This window comes from Phasianus colchicus, chromosome 1 (genome assembly GCF_987193195.1).
Source record: "Phasianus colchicus chromosome 1, bPhaCol1.hap1.1, whole genome shotgun sequence".
Lineage (NCBI taxonomy): Eukaryota > Metazoa > Chordata > Aves > Galliformes > Phasianidae > Phasianus > Phasianus colchicus.
This window is the reverse complement of record NC_143436.1, coordinates 32,499,571-32,525,722: the sequence shown is the minus strand read 5'-3', so window position 1 is coordinate 32,525,722 and position 26,152 is coordinate 32,499,571. Positions and strand designations below refer to the sequence as shown.

General features: G+C 38.2%; 1 protein-coding gene across 3 annotated transcripts in view; it reads left to right on the top strand.

Annotated features, from left to right (window-relative positions):
* Window positions 1–1,083: 1,083 nt before the first annotated feature.
* The window catches only part of LRIG3 (leucine rich repeats and immunoglobulin like domains 3), a 42,855-nt gene continuing 17,786 nt past the window's right edge, over window positions 1,084–26,152 (top strand). Inside the window, exons 1-6 of one of the 3 annotated variants that reach the window (XM_031589541.2) lie at window positions 1,084–1,481; window positions 8,159–8,230; window positions 8,462–8,536; window positions 22,156–22,290; window positions 22,958–23,101; window positions 25,958–26,101. In XM_031589541.2, the coding sequence (XP_031445401.1) occupies window positions 1,312–1,481; window positions 8,159–8,230; window positions 8,462–8,536; window positions 22,156–22,290; window positions 22,958–23,101; window positions 25,958–26,101 (740 nt within the window). In that variant the 5' untranslated portion in view covers window positions 1,084–1,311. Of the gene's footprint in view, window positions 1,482–6,675; window positions 6,691–8,158; window positions 8,231–8,461; window positions 8,537–19,643; window positions 19,757–22,155; window positions 22,291–22,957; window positions 23,102–25,957; window positions 26,102–26,152 lie in introns of those variants that run through there. The other 2 variants (XM_090138134.1, XM_090138126.1) reach the window with 2 other exon arrangements.

Genomic DNA, 26,152 nt, shown 5'->3' with positions numbered 1-26,152 from the left:
CTATGACAAGACAATGTTGCCAAAACAGTTTTCATTTACAACAAGTAAGTGAGAATAGCTTGTAAATATATACTAATTTTTACCCTGTGTTCCATTCAATGGCTTGCTTGCTTTTATATGCAGAACACTGCATTTCTACAGCGTTTGTTTGCTTTCCTGCAGTGATTTCTGTAAGGACCACCATACAGTGTCCACCTGAAATAGCCGTGTTGACAGCAGCACAAGAATGTTTCCGCTTTTGATTTGCCTACTAGGTTTGCAAAACTGTGATCCCAGGCTAAAAATGTAGTTTTGCATAATTCAACTGGCTTCCTGAAGCAATAAAACAGTTTGAGTCCTACGTGTTTTGGTGTTGGAGCTATCAAGCTAGCAAGGCACCTCGTGTTGTCTCCAGATCTGTAGGCGAGATGTGTTACGTATATAAAGGTGTGGAAGAATGTGCAGCATCCACCTCTGGTTGGACTCTCTTCTGCTGCCGAATGGGGCTGCGTAATGCCTCCAGTAACCGAATCCAGGCAGGGTCTGGGCTTACATATGGTACTCGAACAATAGGTATTTACTTAAATTACATAGATTACCTCAGAGATGTGGAATCTGTACTCCCTGCCTACTTCCCTGAACCTCGGGAGCTGGATCCTGTGGGGAACATAATGGGCTTAATTACTGCGTCTGGACTAGCCGCGCAGGACCCGGAAGGCAGGAGTTAACCTCACCTCACCTTTTACATGCCAGTGACCCCAGCCTTGGCTGGGAACCTGCCGGGGCCTCCGGATCCGCTCCGGGACCGCTCCGACTCGCGCCATCAGCGCACCGCCGGGGGGAACCCCGCGTCTGGGCAGCGGGGCCCGCGTCCGCTCCCGCCGCGCTTCGAGGCGCTCGCTCAGCGACCTCCCGGACGGGGAGCGGCCACTGGGGCTCGTCGGCAAAGAAGCCGTGCCGCCCGTCCTCCCCCGAGCGGGGCGAGGCCGGGGTGGCCCGGGCCGGGGGTTGTAGTCGTCACATGGCAGGGGGAGGGGGCTGCGGGCGGGGCGGGCCGCGCGGCGCTCGGGGCTCCCCGGGCCGGGCGGGGGCGGGCTGAGGCGCTGCAAAGTTTGCGGAGTGGCTGGCGGCGCCGCGTGCCCCCCATCCCCGCTCCTTCCCTTCACTTTTTTTCCTCCTGCTGCTCCCCTCACCGCCTTCCCTCCTCGGCGGTGGCTCCGGGGCATGAGCGGGAGCCGCCACCCGCGCTGAAGGAGAGAGAGAGAGGCGGGAGGTCTGTCTGTCTGTCCGCGAGGCAGCGCGAGGGACGCGGGTAGCAGCACCGAACCCGCCATGCCCCGCGCCGCGTCCGCCGCCCTCCCGGCGCTACTCCTGCTGCTACTGGGGGGCACCGCCGTCGCCCGCTGCCCCGCGTCCTGCCGCTGCGCCGGGCATCTCGTCGCCTGCAGCCGCCTGGAGCCGAGCCGGCTGCCCGAGCGGCTGCCGCGGGGGGCGGTGCAGCTGTGAGTACGGGGTCTCGGCAGCGCGGGGTGCGGGGGTGCCCGGCCGCCATCTTCCGCCCGCTGAGGGCTGCCCGGCTGCGGCCGGGGAGGGCAGGGCTCAGGGGAGGGAAGCGGCGGCGTGATGCTGCGGCGGTGCGCGTCGGGGCGGTCGGCAGGAGGGAGAAGGGAGGGGGCTGTCAGCGGGCTGCGGGGCTCCGCCACGGGCTGAGGCGTTGCGCCGCGCTGGGCCCCGGGGGGCGGCGGCTGCTACGGCTGCTGCTGCTCTGAGAAGGGGTAAAAAAGTTGTTGTCCCAACGAGAACGTGAAAAAATCTCCGAGCTGGCATTCGTTTCTGCGCCGAAAAAAACCAAAACAAACAAAAAAACCCGCGAAACTTTTATATCTTATTGGACTCGGTGTTATTTCTGTAGCTCGCTTTTCGTTCCCGATAGTTTCAATAACTTTCTTAACGCCGGGAGTTGCCACGTGTGGCTCGGTGACACGGATTTATGGAATTCTCGGTAACGCGTAGTGAAATGCCATGTGTAGGGAATTTACCTCCCGTGACAAACTTTTATGGACAAAGCATGAATTATGGGAGCTTTCTGCAGACCTGAAAAGAGCCGGGGCACTTGGCACATTTGTTTTTAATCTCTTGTCATTCAAATATCTTCTGTATTAGTCTCCGTAATTTTCTATTACATTTCCAAAGCAGATCGAGATAAGGACTTTAAAGTAAACAGGAAGACTTTCAATTAGTTGTGGCTAATTCTGCTCAATTGCCTCGTCTGGAGGTCATGCTGCTTTGCTCATGAAATGTGGATGGCCGTATTGACACCATATGGCACTGAGCACACGAAGGGCTGCAGGAGGTGAACGTTTCCATGAGCAGTTCAGGAAAGTGTGAGGAGAAAGAAACTTTTTTCTTCTTTTGGTTTATGTGATGGAAGGATATGAATCAAATGCCAGGTCTGCTTTACATTCAACAGCTTGCTAGGCTTCCTATTAAATTTCATCCCTCCTCTTCTTTTGAACTGTTTTAGTATGCAAACATAAGGTTTCTGACAAAATAGAAGGTATTTTTGATAGTCGGCTAGGCTTTGCGGCTTGCTTTCTTAGTTTAATGCTGGTAAGATAAAACTCAGATGTGACAGCACGTTAAATAAAAATTAAAAAAAGGGGGGGGGGGGAACACAGAACTTCTGTTTTTGGAACTGCTTTAAAGTTATTTTATGTTAGCAGCGATCCAAATATGTCTATTGCTCTTACTTTACCAAGGAACAAAACACATTGCAGGGCTTTTTTGCTAGCACAACGGTGTTTTTTTTTTTTTTTTTCTAATTAGAATTCCCTTGGTGGTGTAAATTACCCTCATGTAAGTTCACATTCCTTTAAAAGTGTGAGAAAATAAGTTCCACTTGTATAAATAAGCTTTGGTCTGTTGTAAGAAACCCTGCTGTGATTACTCATTGGACAGCTGTGTCACTTGGTCTTAAACTCACAGGAGAACGTCTTTGTAGGTGTCATCAAACCATGTGGTCTGGCTGCTTTTGTGTAAATATTTCTTTTGTTTGTGTCAAAAGACTTAGAAGTATCCAACTCTTTCTTCCTTCCCCTCTTCAGAATGTGGCAGAGGAAGAGCTAACATTGTCTTTCACCTCCAGTTGCTTAAGTACTTGGAGCTTTGATTGCACAACGTGTAAGATTATAACGCTCTTCAGTTTTACATACACAAAAAAGGTTTGAATAAGCTGAGTTATTGTTGCAACAAACTGTGCATTTACAAACTGTAAAAGACTGTTTATGAATTTTATTACAGTATGTTTACTGTGTTTTCCGTGGAAGTCCATAGCATATATAGCCAAAGGCTAGCTGTTTAATTGCAGGGATTCCAACACTCCTTGGAAAACAACTGTGACACAATGTTCTCAGCATAAGCAAGGCAAGCTTTCCCAAGCAGAACAGTGAGAGCTTTTCTGTATGAGAATGTCTGGGCCCACGCCGAACCTCACACTTTTCCCCTGTCCATCTACACTCCTGGGCAGACAGCACATCCGGTGAAGTCAGCTTCTGAGTTTGTTCAGCCTTTCCTTCATTCTGTATCCCCATTGAGGTAAAACAGGAGTTTGCGAAGTGCTGTCTGACCATAGAGTGTGCAAAGGGGAAAATCAGAAGATGGACCTGTATACTGAGTTCTCCTTTTTTTTTTTTTTTTAAAGCAAATGTGAGGTTACTGCTATGTGTGGAAATGGCTTTGTGAAATAGGGTGTAAACAGGGTATGCTTGCCAGCTTTGCTGTGATTTTAGCCAAAAATATCATCCTCTGTAATGCTGCAGAAGATAACAATTCACTGGAAGCTGATAAATATTTGTAATGACTGTGTACAAATGGTTTTAAAGTTAGATTTCAATTTACTTCTGGTGTGTGTGTCTCGAGATGGAGAGAATGTTGCTGCTTTAGAGCTGATGTTTCGTAGCCAGAAGTGGAGGGAGGAAGAGAGTTTGAATGGCGGCCAGCGTCCTCAGTGTTTGTGAATTCTCAGAGGCTTTGTTGAGTTCTCCGTGCCAGGTTCACCTAGGAATGCTAAAACTGTCAGCAGGACAGAAGGGAAAATCTGAAAGATGGCTTTCACTTGTGTTTGTATTACATCTTTAGTATTTACATTTTATAAATCCTCTAGTTCTTTACCAGAATTGCCAGAAAAAAGGGCCGTATGGTTTTCACAGCTGTTTTTCAATATTTTCCAGACTAAAAGTTGAACATAGCGAACTGATTTATGAGTCACTTTGGATCAGTGTCTTAAAACAGCTACAGCCTGGCTTTTTGTTTTTCAGCTCTCTTGATTTCTGCTGAATTAGCAGCTCTATAGGCCCCAGTGGGACTGATTAAGGAGCTGTTGCTGGATTTGCATTTTAAAATTTGACTTGGGGCTCAGGTTTCTGAGTTCTCTAAGGAAGAAGATGATAATTGTAACTAAGTGTTGTAAATTAAGTAGAGTCTAAAAGTTATATTTACAAATGTGTGAAGAAATGCTCACTCTCTCCCTTTATTCATTAGGCCTCAGTTTTTTTTATCGTATCAAGATCAATGTTCAGAGTTACATTTTCGTTTTTGAAGGCAGAGGTTGAGTTATGAGAGGTGTTCATACAAAAGGGAGTATAAAGTATTTAATAAAACAGGTTTTTAAAGGGCCTCAAAAACTATGCCAAGCTTTTCAAAGAGAGTGCAATCTGATAAAAGCTTCATCACTTTCATTAGAATCTGAGATGAACAGGTATATACATTTTATTGTTATAAAGATTTCTTAATAAAAATGGAATTTCAGAGAGTTTTCACTATTGCATCTGTAATGGATTTTGAAATTCTAGTAGTAAAAGTAATCACAGTGGAGATTTTCTCCTCCCTTGTAATGTGGTTTCAGCAGAGGGAAAATTCAGAAATGGAAAAATGCATAGTAATAATCTTTGTATTTTCAGTATTGTCAGTGCTCCTTTCCAAATGAAGGAACAGTAGTGATTCGAGTCTTTTCTTTGTATCTGTTTTAAGACATGCTGAGAAATGCATTGAATTGATGTGCATTAGTAGCTTTGGAAAGGGGATGTTAAAATCTTACATTTAAGATGTACCTCATATCCAGGGCTTATAAGCCTCAGAAACTTCTATGGGTTTAAGACTCACTTAAAATACTAATAAAGGATACATATTGTAACTCTTAGTTCACTTTCAGCTATTATGATTTAACTTACAAATGTAACATGCAAGACTTCTTTTCTGAAGTTTCCTATGTCAGCAGTACTGAAATAACGTCTATTAAAACGTCTCCAATTCATAGTTTGCCCAACAATGTATGCAGCTGTGTGAAAGTGGCAATTCAGTATAGTCTGGAGTTTCTGTTTTTCTTATTGTTTTGCTTTGAGTTTGACAACCTGTTGTGAGTAAACCAGGAGTGAGGAATTTATCTGTGTGAGTTTTTTAAGGTCTGTGCTATGTGGAAAATCTGAGAGTACCCTTGATGTTTAAAGACAGACACAAAATAATAGTTTGAAACCTAGTGCAAGTTGTTACGCTCACGGTTGCCTTGATAGACTCCAGATGGATGTGAGCTTGAGCTATGAGTGAAAGTGTCTGGCTCCAGTGTGGTGATCATGCACAGCAGTGGTTGTAATTGCAGGATTTTTATAGTTTAAGGACTCTGCCAGATTTTTTTTTTTTTTAACATGTTATAACTCCAGCAGAACAAATCTACTCATGTCTGTTACTGTCTGGTAGGTCCTTTAGGCAAAGACATTTTAAATAAAGCTTTTGCAGGGTTTTTAAGTGAAGTGAAGAAATGCAGGTTTTTAGAAGTAACGCTGAAATCTCTTTGAAATAATTGCTGATTCCTAAGTCTTTTCTAAAGCATGAAGAACAGTAACAAATTAGGCTAACTGCCATAACTTCGCTAAACTTTGGCTGTTTATTTGCATAGTTCTTATAATCCCTACGGACTAAAGCCAAATACTGGGCTATGTTTAAGAGTAAAAATTGTCTCTACTCTGAGTGCTTTAAGGGAACAAGTTAGATTCCCATCAGTAATAAAACCTACATCTTTGTTACAGCGTAATTTTTCATTTAAGAAGTCAGTATGAGAATCCCTAATCTGTACAGCTGGTGTCTTGAAATGTTAACAAATGGATTTTTCTGAAGTCTATGGCCAGACAAATGTTTGCACTAGACTTTTAAGCAGTGAAAGATGCAATCCTCTAACTCAAGTGTGGTTAACCTCATTTACAGGAGAACTCAGAATCATAGTGATGAAACTAACATTTGTGGCTTCTCTAAAATGTTAGCACTGTATTGGTTTTCCATCTTTTAAGAGGAAAATCTTCAGGCGTTCAGACACCTGGAAGAAGACACAGGTGTACAATATCAGGTGTGCGAAACCTGGGCTGGATCCCAGAAATCATCCCTCTGTGGCCACTTGCATGTGGTGGAGGGTGTGTCTCTTCTCTGGGGCCTCCCCCAGTACCTGCCCCCACCCTCTTTGTGCTGCAAAAATGCCTGCCACACCTGCAGTTCTGTTCCGTGCATGTTCCTACGATGCACAAGTTTGGGAAACCTAGCAGCAGCACCTCGGAGCCCTGGGTCTGATCAGTGCTGTTTGTAATGCACGTATGTGGCTGGGATTATTTTTACTGTGTGTTTTTTTTTTTTTTAACTCAGTCTGGTTTAAAAACAAAAAAAACAGAGGTGAGGATTGTCTCTCTTTTTCTAACTTGGGAAGTGAGTGACTCGAGTCCTACTCATGTGGGGGGTTTTGTGGTATTCTCTCTGCAGGGAAGCCAGTCCCACAAGACCTTGTACAGCTGCCCTGGGGTGGGCAATGCCTGTGCCTTCTGTGGAGACTGCCTTTGCTGTATGCTGACTGTGGCCTTTTCATGGGTTGCAGCTGGAGTGGAGCTGGGAAGATGCAGATGAGAAGTCTAAGATTAAGAGCTCTTTAAAAATAGTGGAGCTTGTGTTATAAACTAACTGTTATAATGTACAGCAAGCACTTTGCAGACAGCTGTATCACTGCAGATAAGATAGTGACAAGGAGTAGGACCTTGCATGTTGTGGTGGGTGGATGACTAAAAAGAGGGGAGGCCTTCAACACAGCTATCTCTGATAATGAGGCCAGCTGGAAATCCTTGAGCTAATCTCCACAGTTTGAGTTTCTGTAATCAGCTTCTCTGCCTTCTATTGTGCAATTACTCTCTTATTTCCAAGATGTTTTCAGTACTTGTGAGACCACAGAAAATGTTTCTTAGAACTGTATTTCATGATGATATCAAATGGTCAGAAGGGTGTGCAGTGAAGATGCATGGTATCTGTAGGGAAATGAATTTCTTGGCAACAGTCAAGAAAGCGTGCTGCGTTCTTAGTACCCTAGCTTGTTTCACAGCAAGCACCTTTGTCTGCAAAGGCACTAACAAGGTTTTTTGTAAAGTGTATCAAATTATATTTGGGGATCTTTAGTGCAGAGTGGTACAAGCTAAGTGCAGGAGCTACTTCAGGTGCATTTGAGTGCAATATTAATGTCAATAATACAAACTTCTTAAAATTCAAAGTAGATGCCTTCTTGTCTATGTTTTCTTCTGATGCTACTTAAGGTCTACACTAGATTTGGTTCTGCTGGTCCTGAATTGTGTGAAAATAGAATTGAGATTGATGTACAGTCCTCATTGCGTAGTTAGGATTTGTGAGCTGCTTTAAAGAAGCAAGCAGGAAGAGTAGAATGATACAGATGCAGTAATTGATTCAAGATTGAGGTGGCAATGAGCCTTGGTTTATGAATTTTCCTAGCAGTCAACTGCATACTTTAGCCAGATTTTTCCCTGGGAAGGTAGGGAGGATGATGTATGTAAGTCAACGTGTTGAAATATTTGTCATCCGTCTTAAACACTTAAAGACATATGCACACACAAAACCCCAAATGACCAATTCCCGTAAATTGTTCACGAAATTCTTTGATGCTGTCAAAGAATGTGATCAAGGTATTTGCACTTATTTGTACCCTGTACATTTAAGTGAGTTTGTATTCTAATTTTGCTAATGTAAAGCAAATAATTTTGTGTACTTGGAAACAAATGATAACATATTCTTAATTGTAATTGTCTTGATTTACTCAACAGTCTATGGCAAAACTGACAGGTTGTTTATTTTTGTAACCTCATAGGGATCTGAGTCACAACAAATTATCTTCAATCAAGGCCAATTTCTTGGATCACCTTCATAGTCTTCGGGAAGTGTAAGTTCATTTGTCTTAATTAAAAAAAATTTAAAAAAGTGGTTTGTATAGGCTAATTGTATCACAGGGATATCAATATCTAGGGAAAATTGGTTGGCAAAGATGTTTGTTATTCTGAAATCTTACATTACGTGAAACTGAATTAATTTCAAATTTTGACACTGCTTAGGAATTTAGAAAATTCAATGGGTGTACTTCTGATTTAGTTCAACGTTATTTTTATATTAATAGGAAGTTGAACAACAATGAACTGGAGATCATTCCAAATCTGGGACCAGTCTCTGCAAATATAACTCTTCTGTCTTTGTAAGTAGATCCTATTCTTGTCCCTAGTTAGTGGAACTAGCTCTGCAGAGTTAGTGGAAATACATGCATTACAGACATTAAAGTAAAATAATTGGAAATAGAGCGGTTTGTGGTTAGGAAGTTGATTATGTCATGTTATTTAGCAGGTTGTTTAAAATGTGTATAATTGAGCTTAATCCTTGTAGTTTTTATGCTTCCCTCAGATACAAAGACTGTATTAGAATTAATTTATGTTGTGGTAGTGCTGAGAAGCCTCAGCTCTGTTGTCCTAGGCACTGAACAAACATTAGTAAACGCTCTAAAGTCTGCGTTGTACAAGTTTGTATAACAAGAGTTATACTCTACTGTTATGCATCTTGGCTGAAATCCCAATTGCATTAAGTCATGGCAGAATTCCATTAATTTCAGTGGGCAATGTGGGGAAATCCCCCTGACATACAACATCGGAACAATTATCTATGTTAAAAGATGTTGTGCCAGTCTCTTCAAAATGTATTTTTGAGGCCACTTTTGTGTGTAGCATAAAACTCTGTGGTTGTAGCTGTGACACACTGTTACATCCGTGTTCATTATTTTGTCTGAAATAAATTACTGGGTTACTTCATTTGGCATCTGTAAGATGGGTGTAAAATTGTAAGAGGCATATAGGACCCCGAACTAAAACACTTGATTTTAGAGGAAATCTGAAATCCATTTAATTTGTTCTCCTCCCTCTCCACCACGTGGTATGATTTCTCTAAGATGCTGAAAAAAATCCTGCTATCCTACTCTTACGGGGAGGTTGAAAAAGGACATGTTTTGATATGTGGGATTTGGGTTTTATCAGTGGGAATCTTAAGTGTATAAACCTAGTAATATGTAGCCCTCTGGCCAAATCCTACCCTTGAATACAAATTGCAAGTTACCCTTCATGAAGAAGCCTGAAGGGTTAAAACAATACCGTAAACTTCAGAAAGCTGTTCAGTTAATTAAATTGATCACTGTTCAATTGCTTACATCTGGTGATTTATAGGGGTTTGTTTTTACTTTAGACCCAGGTCAGCTAAGTCAGCTGGTGCAGCCGCTGTGTCTGGACTGCTCTGTTTGAATAAGAACTAAGTGACATTTGATACTGATGTGGTTTCTTACAAATCAGGATCAGAAAAGAATGAAAGAAAGAGCAGATGGTGTCTGACTAATAACTATTTACTTTAAGCATGTCATCTATTACTATTTTGTGTTAGAGTTGACATTATTTTTACACTGGCATAGCATTCTGTATTTTAAGCATCTCATTGATATAAATAATGTATTTCTTCAAAAAAAAAAAAATTAATAAGGTTCTCTTTACCACAAAGTTGGAAGCATTAAAGTGTATTATATCTTCCTGCCTTATCCGTGATGAATATGAAATCGAGAATTTGTCCTTATATCTGTAGTCCTTCTCCTGGAAACACAACTAGTTCAGATGAACGTAAAACTATCTTTCTTCAGCTGTGCAAAGATTTTTGTTCTCCTTTGAAAGAGCCAAAATTGATCAATACTGAACTGGTTGTTCCATATCCTTAAGTCACTAGCTTGGTTCATTTGTCCCTGTGATCAAACATAGGAAAAGATCGGTTCTCAGTACTTTATTTTATACTCATACATACAAGATACCAAAAAAGAAAAAAAGTTTTTCTAAATATTATACTACCAATGCAGTTCAAGTTGGTCTAGTTGAGTGCTAGCTTGTTCTTTCTTTAATTTCAATTACTCCTATATGATGTTGTGAGATTATTGAAAGTAGGTATGCTCCAGTTGAGGTTTAATATAGATTGTGTGACCACTGTAAGGATTCATTGAGATTAATGTGGTAGAACTAATTCCTTAGGTAATTTATGCTAACTTCCAATGATCAGAGTGTAATAGTTAATAAATAATTTGTCTTATCAGAATGTATGTAGACAGAACAGATAATTAGAGTGGTATTGCATTGTTCCAAAAATAAAGCATCTTGTTCCGTTTGCGAAGGTTTCTCTTTCAAACATTTTATAGCATAGAAATCATTGATGTAGAAAGATGTTAAGTCTAATTTTTACAACAGGAGACATAAATAAAACATGCAGCAATTGTCTGACAGAAAAAAAAATATATAATAAACTAATATGATATGCACATATTTTAATCTGATGGTTTTTCTAGAAGTGAAAAAATATCTTTGCTAATTGGAGAGGTTGAATCAAACTGGGTTAATATATACTTAAGTCATATGAAGAAGACACATATGGAACAGTTATAATTTTTCAAACCACTTTTGAAAGAGTAATTGTTCTTCATATATACTTCTGATGACTTTATGCAGTCTTCAACTTTCATAATGAAAAGAGCTTGTGGAACCTTTCCAAAACAAACTACTGTTTCATTGAGTCTTTGTTCTGACTTTGAAATAATAGCAGAATAGAGATTGCTAGTCTTTGGGAACTTGATTTGATTGCGTTCCTTACACGTCTGTTAATTATATCAGTTGAAAAGCCAGCTGTTTCTTCCAAGGAGTCCTCGAGGAATGCTGTGGAATGGCCTCCCTTCTGGGCAAAATCTGTATTGGTTAAAAACTTTTTTTCCATGGTGGAAAAATTCTTCCAAGTAATCATCAGCTGATCAGTGAAGACTTAATTTTACTTCTTTTGTGAGAGTTTTCTTTCCTTGCAATGAAAATTACACTGATTATATGTCTACAGTGAATAAATGATACTGCAGGTATCCCCATACAGCACTGTATGTCTAAATCATTTGAGCAGTATAAACAAGCATGGGTGGATTGTCATGTTAGTGTAGTTTCTATTTCTGGATCTACCTCATTTATAGCTATCTAATGGATATTTATCTAGCTTACATATTTTCATACTGTTGAATTACACATGATAAAACATACCTGGAGCAATAGATGTTCCTGGTCTTGTGGTCAAAGTCCATCAGGAACGTTAATCAGTGGTGTCAACAACTTGTTTTTCCTGGATGCCAGTAGAAGGAGGGGTATCAGATCAGCACCCCTAGCTCCCTCCCACTCCCAGCACCCTGGAAAGATATATGTCTGTGGGAAGGAATACAAACTCAATAGCAGATACGCTCATTACATGGCTGGAGATGCATCTAACACTTCATTTATGTGATGAATATATATTTTGTCTCATGTTTAGCAAATGTACTTGCACATGCCCATTTTACAGTGATATTACTTGCAAAGGTCTGATAACGTCTTTCAGCACATTTGATCATTTAAGTCAATTATTTGACTATTCAGCTTTCCATTCTCCTTAGACACCCAGCTATTTTCACTGGCTTCTGGGAGAGAAGGCAGAAAGAAGTTCATCAAGGTATAAAGAAAAAAGTTCAGCCATTTGCCAGAGATTTCCAGCTCTCCAATTGGAACAATAGCTGTAGTCAGGTGGCCAGGTCACCGGTGTGCTGGAGAAAACAAGATTTTTGGTAGAACACTGTATTTGATAACTGGTAACTTAAAACTGCATAGTGTGCGGATGCCATCTACAGTAATGTAGATCTTCTTGTGTTCTCTCTGGAACTGAAATGTTCCAAATCTCCTAATTTGCATTACTTGAAGTGCTTTTAAAAACCAGTTAAATTGATGTAGAAATTGTTTTAAATGGTTGTACTAGTTTTGTATTAGAAAATTCTGTGCTTATGGGACAAAAAGTTAGTGATTTTTCATTATTTCTGGATTGATAGATCACTGTGTCGAGTAGAGAAATGGACACTAATGAACATTTCTTCCAGGAGAATCGGAGAATTTCTGAAGTTGTTTCCCATTCTAATGATATTCTTTGTCTGAAATGTATGAGTCCTGTCCTGTTGATCCTGAGAACCAGGATCTGTGATAATGATACATGAGAATAAAACCTTGTGGCTTAGGTTTATCATCGCCGTGAAGTTTTGCACCTAGTTTGAATTCAAGTTCCTTAAACTCATACTCTAAAAGAGTGGAACTGATTTTTTTAGATTAAGCTGTCCATATATCCAGTACATATCAACATGATGCTTTGGTGGTTGTAAGCTGTTAACATTCAAAAACTGTACCGGAACTTCTTCACAGTGTGTCAACAATTTCCTGGAAAACAAACATAACACCAGTCAACAAACCAAACAAAATAAAATATAAGATCTGAGTTTATTGCAGTAGACATAATGCCTTCTTCCACTACTCTAGAGATCTTGGCTCCACTTTTGGGAAGATGCACATAACTGACGTGACTTAACTGTTTTCTTCAAACATGACTTTTATCTTTTAATCTTTAATGCTGATAGTACAGATCAGGCTCAAGTCATGATTTCCCATAAGGCTGAAAGTTCATAGCTTCAGAAAGCCTACTGAAAGTGCTACTGAAGATGAAGAAATAGATTGCAACTGAGTAATATAAGTGCATCATTCTTTTATAAAACTCCTATATGGCTTTTAACTGTCATTTGCCTACACATTCTTCAAAAGTCTTCAAAAAATAATAACTAGTTCATGTTAGTTAATGTTTTGTATGGAATAAAGACACTTAATGTTGCGGAATTTGTAAATCGCTGCTTAGGATTTTGTTTAAGGATATATGGCATGGTAATAAGCCCGTGATCTTTTATTTGTGGAATTAAAACACACACACACACACACACACAAAAAAAAAAAAAAAAAATCATGGACGCCATCCAAAACTGCCAGCGTGTTGTATTCCTGTATTCTTTAGTGCTTTGGAAAATGGAAGGCCTCAGTCAGTGACTTTAGAGGGATGGTGCGACTCTTGAGTATCCAGTCTCCATAACTAAATTTTATTGTTCTTATAAAAATAAAAGAACTAGAACTAATATTAAAAAAAAAATGTTTCTTGCCCACATCTGGCATACGTTGTGTAATAATCATCTCATCAGTAGACACTAGAAAAGCCACATGCGCCAAAGTTTCTATGGTGTATAGTGAAATTCTTAACATTAGGCTAGCTTTGAATGGTGGAGTGCTTTAAATAGTTGGGGATTTTACTTCTTGTTAAATAAAAATTATCTGTTTTAAAACTGTTGATACATGTGGAACAGGTGATTTAGATAGAAGTATTCCAGAGGCTTATGTTCTAGAAACTACTCATGTTAATAAAGAAGACAAACATTCAGTTTTAGTAATGCCAGAGTAGAAAACACAACATTCATTTTTCAAATGTTGCATGAGTATATTGCTTGTATTATGTTCTTATTTCTTTTTTTTTTTTTTAATTAAGAATGTTGTCTCTTTTTGTAAGAGACATGTAGAATATACAGCGTTATACTTGGTTTCGTCTGCAACCTGAGAGAACTGTTAACACTTTAGGGCAGTTGAAGAAAGGAGGCTTGGTTTTGGGTTATGCAGTGATGAACAATGTTGGCCAGCATGGAGGAAACTTTCTGTAGTGTGCATGCTGGTCCTGTTAAGTGCTGGGTTGAAACTACAGATCTGTTTTCTGAAGACTTTCAACAACATTCAGTTTACTGTGTCTTTATATTGGTATATTCTGAGTCAAAATGCATTTGCTTTGAAGACAGATGCACAGGACATAAGTCTTGTGTCCTAGATGCTTAAAAAAGTTAATGAACAAAAAATTATTAACAGAAATACCAGAAATACTACTCAGGATATGCCATAGGCCAGAAGTATTGAGAAGTTGCCAGTCTTAGTTGAGTGCAGGGATCATATAATAAGTAAAATTGTTCCAACTTTAAATGTAGCTTTCTGATCAGCTATTCTAGAATGATTCTGAGTAGTCATTTTTTAATTTCAAGCCTTTGGTGTTCAAAGAGCACTTTTGAAAAGCAAAGCTGAAAGTGCTGCTTGAAAAACTGAAAAAGAGGAAAGTCATCCTCTTCAAAGAGAAAATAAATCAGCAAGGTTATCTAAGCCATGAACAATAATTTAAAATTAAAATTTCTGAACTTGCTTAGGCAGCATAGTAGACATCAAACTTACGTATCTTCTCCAATGGGTTAGGTGAGCAACAAGCAGAACCAGCCCTTCAGAGATCACGCTACCGTTTGCACCTGAAAAAACTTTTCAGCCATTCAGTTTTTTTGTTGTTGGTGGTGGTTTTTTTATGGGGGGGAAGAGTGGGAGTGGGAGGGGTGTTGGTTGGTTGAGCTTGTTGTTTTCTTCTTTTCAGTTACTAGATCAGTCTAGCTTTAGCTTTGTGTCTTGCTGTGTTAGCTTCTTCCTTCTATCTTGCATAGTTGCTTATTAATCGTGATTTCAGTCATGAAAATTTCAATAAAATACTGGAGTGTGTTTTGCTCCAATTACAATGTGGTTGTTTCCTGAAATTGGTGGAACTGTAGGCTGTCAGGCAGTGGAAACAGCTTAGTCCATTGTGATGCAGACCTTTACTATGCAGAGCTTATGATATTTGCAGTGTCAGGATCTTCACTTTATGGGGCTTCTAGGATGGATGGGATTAGTCTGTGCTACTTAATTCAGGTAAGTAGTCTGAAAAAAGATTTTTCTTTATTGCTCTTAAAAATAGATGAACTACCTCTTTAAGTTCAAAGTAGCTTCTCATAGATCTTTGCTAAATAAAATGCTGAACTAAAGATTTGTAAATATATCTATGTTTTAGGCAGCTTCCTCCTTTCTTCCAATTTTTTTTTTAGCAGAAGAGTGAACCTGCTTTTGAGGGGCAGTAATTGAGCATAGACTTGTGGATTTTCATTGTTAATTAATGAGTGCTATCTCATTCTGACTTCGATTAATCAACATATAGCTTAAATACCTATCTAGCTTTATGCACAAATGTTGCTACTGAAAAAAGTAGTGTGTTATTTAGAAGTGATCTTATTTTAACATTGTGTTCACGTTTTAAAATAAGGAAATGTATATGTTTGAGATAAGGAGCATTCTAGATCATGCTTCGAGTAGTCGTCTTGAGAAGTACAATTTAATTAGTTGAAGTGAACACACAAAATATCTTTTACATCTGCTCAACTGCCAATGTAGGAGTGCAATGATTTGCATAGCTTGGTGGCACCTCAACTAGAAGAACTTCTGCAAAGTGCTTTTGGAAAATCATGTTTTTTTCATAATAATTGTTTGCAAGATTATTTGGAATGGAGGCAGGAATGATAAATCTGTTTTCTTGCAGTAGATTGGGAATGGCAGCTGTGTTTGGAATCCAGAAGAACGCTGTCTCGGTTTGTATTTAGTAAGCTATAGTCCTGAGAAAGAAGTTTAGACACGACTCTTGAAAATGAAAGCTTATATTCAGTAGGAGTGAATGCCTTTCCCTTCTGTGCTTGCCAGAGAAAGTGGTATTGTGTGTTTATAAAGTCAGCATACTAAACTGTAGTCTGGTTCCCAATATTAAGAAAATTTTGGTCAAATATTTTACATCCTTGTCATCTCTTCACTTACCGCTTTATTATGGGAAGGATTAAGATTTGAATGCTGCCTGGAAGAGTTTGTTTTGAAGAAGGATTGAAAGAAAGGGTAGAGGAATGCCAGAATGGCCTTCAGGCATAAGGCAACTTGGAGAAAGTCCTAAAAATGAGAGTGGTGGTAAACCATGTGTGACTTGGGCTGAAGTTGTGAGCAAAAAACTAGAGCAGAAAACTTACTGGAATTAGTTTCTGCAGTCTTTGACATTTGGTGTGGAGACTAAGAGGAAGTAAATGAAAGAATTTGAAAAGGAACCTGTCTTAGTCAGACTTGCAGACATGGAAACTAGATTTTTATGACAGCAATTTAGATTGAGTGTTGGTAAAGGGTAGAAATATCTGGAAACCCAGAGTTTATTGTAGCAGAAATATAGAGTCTAGATGAATGCCTTTGCAATGAGAATGGAAATGAATGCAAATTTTATGAACTACTTGCAGTGGAAAAAAAAGAAAAAAGGCATGATTTTCTGATCAACACTGTTAAAGATGAATTAAAAAGAATAATTATGATTCAGAAAAACAGAGAATACTACTCCCATGTGACAAAGTAGAAGAATGGTAGGAAATATTACCACGAGAGGGATGCCATGTTTAGTGAGACGGACAGTACAGGGAACAAGAGAAGTTGGAATGATGTTAAAATGCCAGGCATCATAAGGACTGGATTTTGAGCATAGAGCTGTGGTAGATGGTTATTGCAGGGGAGGAGTGTTATGTGGCAACTCAGCATCTTGAATGAAATAGAATTGGACAGGGAGAAGATCCCTCAACTTGTTGCTGACAGTTGAGATTAGGAGTAGGTCTAGAAGGGTGTACAGTCTGAAGCACCTGGGCTTCAGTCTGCACTCTCCAAGAGTTGGCTCTGTTTTAAACAAATAAAAAGCAAACAACAAAAAACACATATTTTTACTAAATAAGTTCTTAAATCAGATTAAAAATATGATTTATAAAATTGGAGGGTGTTACGCTGTGTTTAATCTAGGCCATAACTGCATTTAGCATTAAATGGAGTGCACCAAGTCTACAATGCGCTATTATTTTTGTTGTCAGATCCTGTTGAAATAGCTGTATTTTCATTCTTTATGTTTACCTTCATTAAAGTGGTGAAGTTATGCATTCAGTTGACCATCACATGCTAAATAATGTATGATTATTTCGGAAAGACCACAAAAGGGAATAGGAAACAGACTCCAGAGTATCAAGAAAAGAGTTTGGAAGGAAATTTTAATTATTTATATTAGTATTATGGCTGGAATCAAGAGATAATTGCTTTGAAAGTATCAAGTGCTTGGAGGTTTGGGTTTGCTGCTGTCTACTTTTAATTATTAAATTATCTCTGGATTCTAGAGTAGTTTCATTCTATGTGTTTTTCTCCTCCTTTTTCCAGCTTGTTTTAGGAAATTGCAAACTTTTGATCTAAGTTTTAGAGAAGGAATCAGTAGATACAGACTTAACAAATTTTGGTTTTATGCCTTAAGACTATATACCACAAAAAGCACAAAAAACATCTGACCTGAAGAAACAGTGGATGGACAAGGACTGTGTTATGAAGGAGACCTTCAAAAGAAAGAACAGCTACTTGTTTCAAGGAATGCCTGTAGCCTCTGTGTGAACTGGATAGCAGACTTTTGTAGACTTACCAGTAGGACTGCCAAGTAAGCCTGGCTCTATATCTGTCATCATCATCTCAGAAATATTTCCAGTGAAACCTTTCTTCCTTCATCTCTACTAGTTGCAAAGATTCCAGGAACTGGAGGTTGTATTTGGTCTGAATGTGTAGTCCACTTAGTACTGGGGAGTTATTATACAGGGAGTATTAAGCTTGACATCACAATTACAGAATTTTAAGTGATGTAACTGTTCATTAAAGTGTTGCTAATTTTACTTGTCAACTGTGTGGTAATCAGAGGAAAAAGAAGGATCTTTTTTTATCTCTTTCTTATTATATAAAGTACTGAGACTATTTCTTGTAGTATATACTAGTAAAGTTCTCATTCTAAAAAGCCTTATGATGGGAGTCTTCCATGACTTGCTAACTTTATTACAGTCTCAGTCTTCTATCTTTACTATCAATTATTTTCTTTCTTTCTGCTAAAATTTTCTAGCCCTCGTTGTCTTCACAATTGTTTCACAAGAAAGCTCCAAAAGTCTGGAGGTGTTTGAGAAAAATGTGCAAGTAGCAAATGTAACAGGAGTATGACACCAAGGGGTGAGTGGAAGGAAGAACAGGTTGAAGCAACCACAAAAATTGGAGGAAAGGTGAAAAAGAAGACTTTGTGCCATAGTGTACTACAATGGAGACAACTGCGAATGTGCTTGGATGGGCATGGATGGTCACATCTACTGGGCCTGTGCTGACATGGCTGCCTCCAAGCCAGTTCTATTCTTAAAAGTGTGTAACTAGAAGATGGACAAAGTAAGCATCTGTGAACCCCAGCATCCCAGTGTCATGGCTTCAGCATTGCTCAGAAAGATGTATCTAGCCCTAGCAAAATGCTTTTTTCTCCTTATATATCTTCTTGATATTTAGCAAGCGTCCAAGAGATTTCACCGTGATTAATTTGTTTGTTCCTAATGCAAATTTAATATATTCTGCCTTTCAGGGATTAGGTGAGGGACAAGAAATAGTCCAGAATCACAAAGGTGTTAAAACAGAATTGTTATACAGTTTTAGAAACAGGCTGCACAGACAACTCTCCAAAATTGTCTTTTTGGACAATTGTTTTTTCTCACTTTGCTCCATCTCCAGACTCGGACACATGCTCCTTGTTAGAATTATGGTAAAGGATTAGAAGACAAAGAGGTTCTAATAACAGAGCAGATCAAGATCTACCTGGAGGGTAGTTATGCTTGTGAGGGGAAGTGCAAGAACGCTTTTTTTTTTTGTAGTGAGGTTTTTTAGAAATAAAAGACAGTGCTTCAGATCTGGAGATGCAATTTCTGTATCATAAGATCAGATCAATGAAGTTTCATTTTTAAGTTTATATAGATACTTTGCGATAAAAAACATTGCATATTAGCAATCTTTATTGAGAGATATATAATCATAGTACCTCACATCTTAAAAACAATTTTTTTCCCCCAACACATAAGAACTGTGTCTAAGTAGTGTTAACTAGATCCTTAACACAATGGATATGGCAATTGCTATCCTGCTTTGTATTTCCTTAGAGGCAAGGGAAGTACAAGTCAATATGTCAGATATGTTGTAGCTGTTGTATATATTGAATGAATTTTGAGATCATGATTGATGGTTGTTGTAAGTGTTTTGACCTACTGGTGTGTCTAAAGTCATGAATTCAGAAAGGAAAATCCGGTGTTTCTTATGCCCTAACGAAAAACTAATATTCTGTCTTGAGATGGTATTCACTCAGGCTTATGTGAAAATGATTAAATCAACCTACGTGCACACTATTTTGGTGGGGTTGGTTGTTTTCTTTTTCTTTATGACCTGAAAGTCAAGGGGTAGATAGTTAAACAGCAAGAGATACACTCAAATTAATGTGGATATTTTGGTGGGTTTGACTGTGTTCCTCAGTGGTCCTTTTTCTTTGGGTGCATCAGGAAAAATTCTAAGGGAGTTGCATGTTCTTGCAAATGGAGAAATTGTGATCTGTTTGCCGTTGGCAAATTTCTGTGGAAACTTGATGCACTGGTTGACTTGTTGCAAAGGGATCCATGCTTGCTTTAATTTTCCATTCAGGATCTGAAAAATGAAACTGGTGCAGCATGTGGAGCTTCATTTGTCTGAATACGGTAGTTACAGCAACTGGACATTTTTCTGCAGAGTGAACAAACTCATATGATTGTACCAAGGTAGAGGATATCTTTGGATCTGTTGTAACAATTAGTTAAGCTTGCATTTTCAGTCATATCTTTTTGAGTAGTTTTGATATTTATTTGGCACTCATAAAGGAATGAATACAATATTTATTTGAATTTCTGAAAGGATATCGTGAAGAAAAGTCAAATTAGAAGTAGACTTTAACTAGAATTGAACCTCAAAACTTTCAGATTTGTTCAGTGCTGGGTAATTATGGCCTTTGAATTTTTTTTTAAATTTTTTTTATTATTTTTTTTTTTTAAGAGAAAACTGGATTAGGAGGCTGGGGCAGTAAGGAGTGAAGCATTTAGGCATTTTGCATTTGAGTGGCTTCTACAAATACAAATAGGCAAGCAGGCATGATGGGAGCTCATTTGATTTTCATTATGAGATGGAGTAGGACTTTGATGTAGACCTCTGTTTTTGTGAAGAAAAGAAGTTACTTTCTCCCTATGACATGACATTATCATCACTGAAAAAGAACAATCCATGAAACATATTAGCTGATTTTTTTGTTTGTTTGTATGTTTTTATTGTAATCTGGTCTGCATCAAATAATTTGCCAGTTAGTTTAAGGGCTAATCTGAAGGCTGCGTAAGACTTTTATTCAGTTCCATTAGGTCCAACTAAACTTTGTAATACAGAGGCTATTATCCTGCCAGTTGTAAGGAATTTCTGTTTTATGAAGCAATATTGACACAAAGAGAGCACTGTGTAAGCTATGTCTGTAAGTGAACACTTTCACACTGCAATTTAGGAGGCGTGCAGTTCAGGAAATTGCTGGCTTCTGCTGGAGCACACTTTTACTGCAAGGAAAATTTTATTCGTCACTCAAGTAATTGGCAGTTTTAATACCTTGTTAGTAATTACCTTATAAACAAACTAATGCATAAAGGCAACTCTGTGACCTGTTATCTAACACACAGTCTCGTTTGGACAGTGGAGCTGACACATGGTGGTATTTGTTGTTGTTTTTTTATTAATTTGTTTCCATTTATTATAAAAACTTACTGTTAAGAGGTTGTTTTTTTCCTAGATAATGTAGTATAGCTCTACCAGACAGCCTGAGTAATGAAACATGATACAAGAGCAGCATTGGAGGAGTTGCAAAATCATTTATTCGTTCCCACATGTGGTCAGAAGGCCTATTAATCTAACTTATGGTTCAATTTTCGAGTCAGGCTTTTTTTGTCGTAAGTAGTAATCCTTCCCTTGCTTACGTGAGGGTTGTCCATGCCATCCTAAACGTATGGCTTACTATTTGATCCAGAGCAACTATTTCTAATAAAGGCAAACATCTTCCAGAATCAACATTTTTGTTGATAGTTTAACCTGAAATTGCCTTTGCCTTCAATGTCTGGAAGTTGAGGAGAGCACCTAAATTTTTATCATTCATCTTACTGGGAACAGAATGTACCACAGCCAGAACTGACTTGAACTTTAGAGCGCAGCAAGGATCATTTTGGGTTGCATTCACTTAATTAGTCATGTACTTTTTCCCCCTATGTACCGTTAGCATCAATTAATAACTCTTCACTTTGCTAATGTATGTGTATGATACAGCTGGGATGAAAAATATGGTAGTTGCTGTGTGTGAACACGAAATACTATTGCTAGAAAAAGTTCATTTAATTGGAAGTGAAAGTAGAGATGTTTCTTAGAGTAGACTAGGATAGCTATGTCTTTAAATAGTGGTAAATTCTTTATTGTGGTATTGAAAGTGATACTTAGCAAAAATCTGACCAAAGAGGATGTCCAGACAGTCTGTGAAGAGTTGTGAGAAGCACTAATTTTATTCTTTGCTAACACAGTAGAAAAATTTGCTGGATAAAATACTAGATCTATTTGTAGTATTAGAGAATGTTTTTCTGGAAGGAGTGCACTGTCATCAATCTCACATAGCTCTATTTTTATGAAAATCCAGTTTGAATTTCGTGCTGTAGGATTTCTCAGAAAAGTGAAGCAGAATGTCTGGGTACTGTTATGTTAGTTTTGACTAAAATAAAAAACAACTATGACCTGCTTTCATTGCAGTATTGTGACATACTATATTCAATGCAAATAACATATGTCTGCATTTCAGAGATTAATGAACATAGTGTTTTGTGTTTCATTTTAACATTTTAAAAACAATGAAATACTTTTGGATTATAATACTTCTTTATCCTCCTCGCCCTGTTTGCTGGGAAAATTTTTCAAGAAATCAAGATATGTTGATGATTGTATTTGCTCAGAGCATTCTAGCTTGTAATTCAAGAAAACTAGAAATTAATGCTCTCTCTATAGAACAAGCAGGGAAATTAAGTACTGATTTTGGCAGTGGTGCTTAGTTAACAAGTGTTTGCTCTGGAGATGACTTTTTTTTTTTTTAATTACTATCCTTAAATTTCAGGACCAGTAATAAAATTGCCAACATCTTACCTGAACATCTGAAGCCATTTCAGAGTTTAGAAACTTTGGATTTGAGCAACAACAACATATCAGAGCTAAAAATGTCGTCATTTCCTTCCTTACAGATTAAGTATCTGTAAGTAAAACCTACTTTACATTTTCTTTTCTTTTCTTTTTTTTTTTTTTTTCAGATTATTTTTAAAAAAACTTGATGGTAAGCTTATTTGGCAACTGTATGTTGAAGCATGAAATACTTTTTAATCAGATATTTACTAAATGTTCCTACTTTTACTCATTGATCTTAACCTGAGTTGCAGACTTGAATATACCAGTTGCTGCAATGAACTGTTTTAATTCATAGTAAACGATGTTGAGATGAAACAAATGGATGTGTCTCTCTTGGGAGAAAAATTACATAGTAGAATGAATTTAAGCTGTGGGTGCTGGTCTAGTCTCGAGTTGCACGAAGTTCTGTGGACTTCATTGAATTTACCTTAATGTTTTTTTGTAGCAGTACTGCAAAGACAGAGCTATATTGTGAAGAAAGTAATGGAGTTGCAACATACTATATTTTGGCAACATGCTATCTTCTGCTAAGAATACGCTTTTGCAGAACAGAGAAAAATATTGGTGGCAAAATACTATTTGACTGTAGACTGAGTTGTCAAGAGCTTTGATTAATGCGATTAATGAAATTTCATTTATCACAGTATAAGCAGTCTAAGAACTCTATGTTTCACTACTTGGTATTAAAATTTTATTAAATAACTGTAAATTTAACCTTCTAGACATTGTTTCAACAGGTACATTAACAGTAACCGAATAACCTCCATGGAGCCTGGTACCTTTGACAATTTGTCCAGCACACTTCAAGTATTAAAACTGAACAGGAACAGAATTTCAGCAATCCCTCAAAAGATGTTTAAACTTTCCCATCTGCAACACCTGTAAGTGCAACCTACAATTGACTAATTGTTTTCAGGCTTTCCAAGCACTGGTAGTGCTTGAACTTTAGCCTTTAATTAAAGCAGACGCAGAGCGAGACAGGCACAGAAAACATATTACTACAACCCTTACTAACTGCAGCTTTATACTGAACAAAACCGGTCTTATATATTGGTGAGATATGAATAGTCTTTGTGTTTAAAATTGTGTCTGCTTATTAGAGAGAAGAAAAAAGGTTAATAGCAAATAGCAGTATTTATGTAAAAAAAAATAAATAAAACACTGGAAAAATTAATAAATGAAGTAGAGTTATATCACTCACTACATCAGTCTCTTTGTATGTTTGTAAAAGTATAGAATCATTTAGAATAACTGAATCACTTAAGTTGGAAAAGACCTTTAAAATCATCAAATCCAACCATTACATTATAAAGGGAATTAATTTGCTTTTGGAAGATAGGACAATAAACAATATGCTTGAGTAAGTAGAATTTCATGAGTTTCACATGATACAATCTATAACTATTTTACTTAATAAGTAATAAATGTAGCTACTGAATATGAACGAGTATGGGGAAATATATTCTCCCCTCTTTTGGAAAACTTGAAGAGTATGATAAGTTGACAAGAGGATGGGCTAGGACTGCACTTTGTTAAATCCCAAGTAATTATTTTCCATACTAAAAGGCAAGATGAACTGTTAGATTAACTTTGAAAGTAAAAAGCCCTAAGAACAGTGAAATGTTAGAATGCTTGATACAAATGGGAACTGTGACTCTGTCTTTCCTGTGCACAGAGGAAATGTTTGAATTAAACCTCAACAGAAGAGTGTGAGCACAATAACATTCTGACAGCAAATTCTCAGCTACAAAATGCTATTTTTCAACAGTCACCATTGTTAGCTATGCATTTTCTCCAGCTATGAACAGCCTGCATACTGTGCTCGTAAAAATCTGCATGAGTGGAAGTGACCCACTGGCGCCGTCATCACTGCAGAAATGCACCACCCACCGTCTCACTGCGCTCATATCCACTGTTTGATCTCTATAAACATTCAGCAAGCGTTCATGAATAGCAATGGGTGCAGTTTTTTTTCTGCATGAAGGAATTCAGTAACACACCTTTGCTTCATAGGCACTTTCATGTCAGATGCCATTTTGTCAGGCTGCCCCTCTGCTGCCATCTGTTGCGCAGCAATAAAATTGAACTGAATAGTAGTGGGAAGGTTCAGCCTCTACTGCCATACCACAGATGTCCACCTCTAATGTTGTGTGCCAACATAATAAAATAGGAGGCATTATATTTGGAGCAACCTTCACATATTATTGCTTGAATAATGTATTTAGGAGAAGAGTGGGGAAGAAATAAAGGCTGTTCTCACTGAATGTTCTTTACAATTTAGGAAGTTTTAAACATATGGGAGAAAGAGGGGAGTTTTATATTAGGTATTTGTTATCAGTTGGAGTTTGTATCAGAGTACCTGAGAGGGCAGCTGAAGTCTTAAAAAGCTGAGACTCTGAATAATAATTGTATAATACTATAGCTATATAATAATGAGTATGGAGAATTATTTTATTTAGGTCCTTGTTTATCTGAGCAAAGTGACTTTTGGAAGGAGAAGATTCTTCTTGGTTGAATGGGATACAGGCTGATAAATCAAAGATCTTTTTAGAGGAGCAAATTATCACTCGTTGCCACAAGGGTCTTTTCGTAGTATTGTCCAGTACTGTCACTTTATATATCAGTTGTTTCAAATAAATAACTTAAAATACAACTATTAATTTAGCAAACAGTAGCTAGTTTAAAATCCAGTGTTATAAAAACAGTTAACGTTGTTTTCTGTAGTTGCATGAGTTGCATGAGTTTTCATGTAACTCAGAAAGCTGCTGGATTTGTTAGGATTGGATTTCTAGTTGAAAAGGACCAAAGCCAAGGAGATGTTGTAAAGAGCAGGAAAATAGAAAACATGGAGTGCTGCTCTCACTGCAGCTTACCCTCCAGCGCTACTTATATCTTATAATTCCTATTGCATTTGGGTCCCAAACTCAGGCCTAGAAAAAGAGTGTGTGTGTGTAGTGCCCATAACCACTTGAGAAAGAGGGAAGAAACTGTAGGACAGTGAAAGGGTACATAAGGATTGCCTGATTCCAGTTTAAGAGAGGGAGAAATTATCCAGGATATTGATTCTGGCTAAGTATTGTAACTAGAAATTTTAACCTCGCAATTAATAATCAATTGGAATGCAAATTCAAAGCGAAAATTAACAACTCTACTTCTGAATGGACACCAGGAACTTGCTTTCACTTTTGAGAACAGGATTGATCCTGACATTCTAGGTCTAGTAAGATTCACAGAATCACAGAATGGCCAGGGTTGGAAGGGACCTCAAGGATCATGAATCTCCAATCCCCCTACCACATGCAGGGCCACCAACCTCCCCATTTAATACTAGACCAGGCTGCCTAGGGCCCCATCCAATCTGGTCGTGAATACCTCTAGGGATGGGGCATCCACAATCTCTCTGGGCAGCCTGTTCCAGCACCTCACCACTCTCATAGTAAAGAACTTCCCCCTGAATTCCAACCTAAATCTTCCCTCCTTTTAATCTTCCCTTAGATTCTTTAAATCTAAACATGAAGTAACTATCAAGTACATGTCCTCAATATCAGAAAGGCAGAACAGTAAAAGCATGATTAAACGTAATGTATTGCAGTAAAAGGTTTGAATTTTATTACATCTTGCTTCTGTTGTTTAATTTGCAGGGCAGGTATTTAAGTGAAGTTTGTTTCCAGGGAGGTAGGAAAAGTTGTTGGTATGCAAGTAAACTTCTGCTGAAACTGTAAAATTTATTGATGCAGGGAATTGAATCGCAACAAAATTAAAAAAATAGATGGGCTTACTTTCCAAGGACTTCCAGCTTTGAAGTCATTGAAACTACAGAGAAATGGAATTACTAGGCTCATGGATGGTGCATTCTGGGGATTAACCAACATGGAAGTTTTGTGAGTACCAACTTTCATAGATTCTGCTATTATTACACTAAGTGAGATTGT